The 7962-nt window shown below is 36.4% G+C and overlaps 1 protein-coding gene across 1 annotated transcript; it reads right to left on the bottom strand.

Annotated features, from left to right (window-relative positions):
- Positions 1–3490: 3490 nt before the first annotated feature.
- On the bottom strand, positions 3491–7491 carry ankrd39 (ankyrin repeat domain 39). The gene is made up of 5 exons (XM_079638409.1): positions 7391–7491; positions 6186–6287; positions 6001–6104; positions 5719–5922; positions 3491–4324 (listed from the first exon to the last, which is right to left on the bottom strand). The coding sequence occupies exons 2-5, from the start codon at positions 6274–6276 to the stop codon at positions 4175–4177; spliced, it is 549 nt and encodes a 182-aa protein (XP_079494535.1). The 5' UTR covers positions 6277–6287; positions 7391–7491; the 3' UTR covers positions 3491–4174.
- Between the last annotated feature and the right edge of the window lie 471 nt (positions 7492–7962).

The raw sequence follows: 7962 nt of genomic DNA, 5'->3' as shown, positions 1-7962 counted from the left end.
CAAAAAACAGTGAGATCCGGGCCGAAGACTGTAGCCAACATTCGCGAGATGGACGTATGCGCATTACTTTGAGTTTGTCAGAGATAATAACAAGAAGAACGTACAACGTAATAGTCGAATGCAACCTCTAGTTAGTACATTTTGTCATTTTAGATGAATGTTAAGTTTTACTTTTGTAGGGGAGACCGGGGACAGTTGAAACAAGGGATGGTTGCAACATGTCATTTTTCTCCAATCAGAAAGAAGCTAGAGTGATGACACTCACACTGCACATGCTCAGTTGGATGCCCCTCCCTTGCAGAGAAACATCAAGGAGATTCCTGAGCTGCTCCAGGATTTATTAAAAAAAACTGTTTTTGAGGTATGAAAGTATTTATTTTCTTGAGCTTTGTTTTTGTTAAAATGCTGTAATTGTTTTTTGTGATTCAGTTCAAACTTATATGGTTTAAATGAGTGATATGTTAACTTTAAGCTAATATGGTTAACATGTTTCAATGCCACCTTGTTTAGCTAGCACATGAGGTTTTATCATGGCTGACAGGTAAGGGGACAGTTGCAACAACTGTTGCAACTGTCCCCGTACAATGCATAAATATAAAAACAGACCACATAGCAGTATTTTTAACATTTTAAAAGTTCTTTCATAATTTTTTATTCATCTGCACACAGGTTTTTACTTAAATATAATATAGTTCATCAAGTTTTGACAGTTGTTAAAATGAGAGTTATTGCTGTAAAGTTATCGTTAAAGTAGATGCAAGATGCAGTTATATTGTTGACATTACATTGTTAACCTTTGTTTTGCTAAAATGAAAAATGATAATAAAAAATATAGTTAAAAAAAATGTTTTACATGACAATAGGCTAAATAAAAGTTAATTGCCTCACAAATCGTTCCATTCTTCTTATTTTACTAAAAGCATACTGTATTTGATATCAATTTGAATATTTTACATCTGCACATAAGGCCTATTCATTTAGAAAAATCTATAATTGTCATTAATCAAAGCTGATGAATAAATATTTGATAATAATCATTTAGCTAAAACTGACATATATTCCTATTTGTAACATGTTGCAACCATCCCCAAACAGTGTTGCAATTGTCCCCGGGCACGGGGTCAGTTGCAACATCTGACTCCTTACATTCAAATGCAAATTGTGAAAAATGTAGATTCTGGAACAATCTTTAAATGGTTTAGACTATTAACAGACAGATGCAAGTTTATTGTATAAAAAATTGGTTTGTCTAATCCAAACCGTCTCCGAGTAACAGAGCCAAATGCAAAAAGTGTTGCAACTGTCCCCGGTCTCCCCCTAGTTACTTTGGTGAAAGTAACTCAAAAGTAATACAGGAGTAATGTAACACATTACAATTATGAGACAGTAATATTGTAAGGTAAAGAATTACTTTTAAATAACACTAACAAGTAATCTATAAATGTGCAGTTTGGAAGTAAATTGCACAACACTGCTTATGACTAACTCCTTGACTAACAACCAATTTCAGTTGGCAGTCCGAAGTCAAAACTAACCCAAGCAGTGAGCAGAAAGACCTGACTTCCCCTCCATCACTAACTCCCAGGAGCGTGGTCACAGCACCAATGGGTGGGTCCCTCACCACACACCACCACAAAAAAAAAAAAGCTAGTTATTTTAGTTGATAAAGTTTTAAATATGGATATTTGTCTTACACAAACGCATCGCTTCACTTCAGAAGGCCTTTATTAACCCCCCAGAGCCGCGTGGAGCACTTTTATCATGGATGGATGCGCTTTGATGGACTTCAAAATATAAACAGCCATTCACTGGCATTATAAAGCTTGGAAGAGCCAGGACATTTTTTAATAAAACTCTGATTGTATTCATCTGAAAGAAGAAAGTCATATACACCTAGGATGGCTTGATGGTGAGTAAATCATGGGGTAATAATCATTTTTGGATGAACTATCCCTTTAAATTTTGGGGTGAAAGTGCCTTTACATTTACCCCAAAATAGAACGTTTTGTTAAAAAAATAAAAAAATCCAAGCTCACCCCAGGTAAAGTAACGCAATAGTAACGTAACGCATTATTTTTCTTAAAAGTAACTAAGCAATGCAATTAGTAACTTTGTAAGGGAGTAACACAATATTGTAATGTTTCACTTCACAACTACGCTCCTGAAACTGCAGTGTGTAGTTTCAGTTTGTTTTATTTATAAAGCACATTTTAATACAACCAAGGATGCCCAAATTGCTGTACATCAATAGTAAAAAGAGGGTCAAAACAGAAGTCCAAACAGTTGATTTCAGAAACCACTGTAGTTTTCCAGATGTGTTGGCTACCACGTATATCACAAAAATCTACAGTACAGCAGGGCAAATGTGCTGGTCAACTACAACACAGCATTGTTCTTAAATTGCCCCTATTATGTTTTTTCCAATATTCCCTTTCATGCAGTGTCCAGTTTATTTGGACTAACTTGCTCCTCAGAATCACAACCTGTAAGTACGAATAACTATTGATGTATATATTTTCTACCTGGTGTTCAAAATACTAGTTTTGTGATTTATATTGTGTATACGTTTCCAGCTAAATCACGTTATTACTGTCTTTCTTCTGATAATCAGCTGTGGGCCACTGTTACTTAAAACTGTCTAGTAATGCAGATTGTCTGTCATTCTTACTACTTTGAGTAAAGATAAAGTATGGAGCAAGATTAGTTTTACAAACGTTACATCAGTCATTCACATCAGTGCTGGGCGAACATATGAATGAGGCATTTATATAGCGCTTTCATATGTACTGTACATACAAAGCACTTTACAATCATATCAGGGATGCACATACAGTACCGTTATGGATACAGTTCACGCATGTGCACTGCAATAAATTAGAATATATATATATACACATATATACAATACAATATATATACACTTGTTAATGGTGATGGTGAGGAATTACAGTTGAATTATCTCATAATGTCCCTCAAACTGAGTCGCGTATCACTGAGAAATGTCCTGCTAAAGTCGCCCTTGCGATGGAGGTTCGGATTGAATAACTAGTTTTTCCAATGATTCATCTTCGGACTCGCGCTCGGATTAACAGCTCAACAATCCCTGAGCTGTTGTTATTTAATGCAACAGAACAAAGTTTGCTTTGCACTGGATCACCCTTTTGCTATGCAGTAATACTTCAGCACTGATCAGTTCTGTAACTAGCGTGTGCCTGGAAAACATTTTAAAGCTACACTGTAATTTTTTAAGTTGATTCTTAGCAAAAAACACTTTGTTCTTTCAAAATTACATGTGCTCATTAATGTATTATTACTTCTAGCAACTAATCAAGTATTCTCGTAAGCGTAGAATCTGCCATTTATAATACATACGGGTGAGCTTCTCAAATGGCGGAAGCCATGTTGCGCCTCAATCTTGAAAATACATTAGCCAAAGAGGGACACACCTGGAAATTCAAGCTTCGTCTTTCGCATTTTTATACTCAGTGGAACCGTGACGAATGCGAGGGGGAGATTACTCGATTTAAAATAATACGGCCACCGTAGAAGTTAAAACACCCTCGGAATGGGAGGGGCTAGAAAGTGATATTCGGATGGTAGTCATATACAATTTCGCCGCTAGATGGGAGTAAATCCTACACAGTGTAGCTTTAAAGCAGTTTGTCATCTTCGTATAGGATTTCTGGTGCTGGAAGCAGCAGTTTATGAAGATCTCCAGAAGCATCAATCCAGGGTTTCTTTATTCAGTGCACATTAACAGGACTATCACCCTCTACCGGAGAAAAGCACAAGGCTCTCTGTGGAGAAAACTGTCCTTTTGGCAAGGCCATCAACAAGTAAAGATTTTTGGATCACGAAATGTTGTAGTTAAAGCATCTACCATCAGCGGCTAACTGCTCATGCTAACCAAACAAACCTTGCTCACTCCATGTAGAATTGGCAAAATGTGCCACGAATTCAAGACTTTTTGTTGATCTGGTCACATTTACTAGCAGTGAATCGACTCTTGTAGGCTCTCACAACATGAGGAAAGGCTTGTGTGACCATAAAGACCAACTTAAGTGACCATGCCTCTTTCCAACCATAAGACACACGGATTTACAAGGCAGAGTTTTTGAAAATGTTCCTCATAATCCTTAATGAAAAGGCATTTCAGACTGTAAGTTAGATAGGGTCACTGTGGTGGTCTCAGGAACTCCCAAACTCGGTCCTTCTCCGGACAGAGATCGAAAGGTGTGCATGATCTTTTATCCTTCACAACTCGCAAGGCTGGGAAGCGTTTGGCCAACAGCTCACAAACCGTGAAATGCCTCTGTTCAGCAGCCTGTGTGCATATACAATCACAACCCCAACACATAGACAATAATCAGGGTAGCGACATGTTTAACTTTTGACAGGAATGAAAACAAGGCTGTGAGGGGTAGAACTACAGTGTGTTGAACAGATTGTACTGTTGTTTAACAACATTCAATGTTCATCTGATGAAACATCTTTCCAAAAAAAGTAGACAAAACTCCATAAAACAGTTTTGAAAATATATCATCTAGGACCTTTATACAGTTCAAGCCATTTTAAGACTGCAAGTCTGCCTTGTTTTCATCTGCATGAAAGGAATATTTCACCCAAAAATTAAAATGCTGTCATTAATTACTCCCCTTCATGTCGTTCCAAAACCGTAAGACATTCGTTCATCTTCAGAACACAGAAGATATTTTTGCTGAAATCAGAGCTTGCTGTTCCTCCATTGACAGCTACGCAACTACCACTTTGACGCTTCAGAAAGTTCATAAAGAGATCGTAAAACTAATCCATATGAATTGAGCAGTTTACTCTAAATTTTCTGAAGAGAGTCGATCACTTTATATGATGAACAGATTTCATTTAGGCTTTTATTCACATATAGTTTATTTTGTATTAGTGTTCTTACACGTTAAGCGAACATGCTTCCATAACCACACCATAACTGATGTGTAGTTGATACATGTTTATATGTGAATAAAAGCCTAAATGAAATCAATTAATATGAAGTGATCACGTCTCTTCAGAAAATTTGGACTAAACTGCTTAGTTCATATAGCTTAGTTTTACGATCTCTTTATTACCTTTCTGAAGTGGTAGTTTTGTAGCTGTCAATAGAAGAACAGAAAGCGCTCAGATTAGGGCTGTGAAACTATTAATCGCTATTAATCGCATCCAAAATAAAAGTTTGTTTACTTAATAAATGTGTGTATAGTGTATAACTATTTTGTATATATAAATACACACACATGCTTGTATATATTTAAGAAATATTTGCATGTATATAGATTCATATATATATATATATATATATAAATATTTTACATATAAATAACATTTTTTTTTCTTAAATGTATACATGCAGGTGTGTGTATTTATGTATATCTAATAATTATACACAGTACACACACATTTATTATGTATACACAAACTTTTTGGATGCGATTAATCGTTTAACAGCCCTATCTCAGATTTCATTAAAAAGATCTTCATGTGTGTTCTAAAGATGAATGAAAGTTTGGAACGACATGAGGGTGAGTAAGTAATGACAGAATTAAAAATTTTGGGAGAACTACCCCTTTAAATTCAATATATCATCTAACCTGACTAAGGTCTGTTACTTGGAGCCTACAGTACATTTTAAAAACAAGTTATATTAAGAATTAATAATCAAATATAGCCATGTTTTAGCATTAGTACCTTATGAAGTGGTGTTGCTCCATCATCATCAGTCAGACATGGATCGGCCCCACGGTCTAACAGCAGCTTGAGCACACTGTGGTGTCCGCAGTAAGACGCCCTATGAAGTGGTGTCGCCCCGCCACGAGTCTGTGCGTTCACACAAGCGCCACTGTCCAGGAGTAACTCACACACTGACAGATGACCAGCTCGACTGGCATAATGCTGCTCCAAAGAATAAGAAGATCTGGGTTATGCATTATGAGATGTTTGCATTAGTGGTGAATTATAAAATGAACAAACCAAAGCAGTGTAGTTTGCCTGGTCCCTCATATTTGGATCAGTTCCTTTTTTAATAAACGCCCTGACTCTCTCCACATCTCCATCCATTGCAGCTGACCAAATACCTACAAACAAGCAATTGACATGTTTTTGATATACCAACATTGTGTGATATGATGATATATGAACATAAGCAGGGGATGCACCTCTCTCAAAGTCCATCTCCTCCAGGGTTTGATGGACGCTTGGTGTTGAGCGATGGGCACTACAGGTGCATTGACTTCCATGGGAATCCATCCTAAATAATGCTATATAAACCAGCAGAGACCAGTTTTATGATATAAAGTAAAGTGAATTCTCTTGGTCGGCGTTACGTCACAAATCATGTGACCTGCGTAACAACAAGCCGCCGCCATGTTTAAAGGGTAAAACAAACAAACCGAAGGCAAAGCCCGAGGCAAATCAAAAAGGTATCTATTCACAGAAGTTTTGCTGTGGATTATGTCAGTTATGGGTACTAACGGACTAGCTAACTTACTTTGTCTTAATGATAAATTATATCTGTTAATGCGAATGTATGTCGGTGGTGAGAAGTGAATGTAATAAAACACTTATGTAAAGCGCTTTGTGACTAGCTAGCTGCTACATGTCTGTGAAAGGCGCTATATGAATAACGTTAACGTTACATATCTTCTTCTTCTATTAACCTCCCAAGTACTAGTTTTTCAAATTTGTCATTAGATATAAACATGTATTTTATATGGGGGACAACATTCTATTTCACGCGGTGCTAATAGCAATTGTTGCTAAATTCATTGCAATTTTTTAGCTTTTCATTTCAAGTGTTGTGTCGAAAATAAATTCAGATCATGTTTGGTCATTGCGCTAAGATGCATGTTGATCTTTTGCGTCACACTCCAGTTTTATGTTTTTCTGTTAACGATATAGGGTATACTGTGCAAGAAAGCTGGTTTAACAAGGTGTTGTCAACAACACAACCGTTTTTCGACATGATTTGCAACCAAAGGAAAAGAGCTCGGCGCTCGTTTGTCTTCCGCTTCGTGTTGTTTAACGGCGGGCGCTTGTTTGTTTTACCATTCGCCGCGTTGCTATGCGCGCGCAGTGCATTATGGGAGTAAACAAGTCCCGGATGTCCGACCTCGAGAATGTAAGTTTAAATAACTAACTTGTGTGAAATAAAAGTGGTAATATATTTTGTATAAACCATATCAAAGATAAACAACATACTTCATATTTGTTATGGAGTATGGACACTAATGACAAAACCAGTTCAGCTCTTGTTCACATTTAGCTGCCTGATAAAATATGACGACACTTTTGTTTAAGAAACAGTTAAAATTCAGATCAACATCCAACCAACGTCAATAAAAGGTGTATAAACTGTCATTACCTGCACATGAGTTGGGAAATACTGCTACATGAGCACCAGTGAAGAGATGTGCAACTTCTGCGTTCAACAAAGTGACATTTCAAAATAAAAGCCCTTCGTATGGAGACGTACAATTGACATACCAAAATAAAAGTCCTTCCATAGGCGGCATACCAATGGATCGTTTTGGTTGAGCTAGTCTTCTTGAACTATCCTTGGTATTTTTTTTTTAGTCAACAAATGTATGAGTTTTGTGAGCACATACGGGTGTGCTGTCTAGTGTCCACATTATTTTGGCCATGTATGGAGAGACAGACAGTTTAGATAAGATTATTTATAAAATGCTGATTTGCTGCTCAAGAAACATTATTATTTGTTATTAATATCCACAAAAATATTAGGCATAAAATGTTTTCAACACTGATAATAAGAAATTATTATTTATTCAGCAGCAAATCAGCATATTAGAACGATTCCTGAAGGATCACATGACAAAGAAGGCTAATGATGCTGAAAACTCAGCTTTGATCACAGGAATAAATTATTATTTTGAATATATTAAAATAGAAAACGGTTACTTTAAATTGTAATAA

The sequence above is a fragment of the Phoxinus phoxinus genome (assembly GCF_949152265.1).
Source record: "Phoxinus phoxinus genome assembly, chromosome: 15".
Classification (NCBI taxonomy): domain Eukaryota; kingdom Metazoa; phylum Chordata; class Actinopteri; order Cypriniformes; family Leuciscidae; genus Phoxinus; species Phoxinus phoxinus.
Note: the sequence above shows the minus strand (reverse complement) of the source record. Positions and strands in the feature narration are given on the sequence as shown.

Excerpts from the sequence above, each read along its gene's own strand:
- ankrd39 (XM_079638409.1), bottom strand. The coding sequence starts at position 6,276 with ATGGATTCCCATGGAAGTCAATGCACCTGTAGTGCCCATCGCTCAACA. Across the intron at positions 6,105-6,185 it reads GGAGATGGACTTTGAGAGAG|GTATTTGGTCAGCTGCAATG; the intron begins GTGCATCCCCTG and ends GCTTGTTTGTAG. Across the intron at positions 5,923-6,000 it reads AGGCAAACTACACTGCTTTG|CATTATGCCAGTCGAGCTGG; the intron begins GTTTGTTCATTT and ends TCTTTGGAGCAG.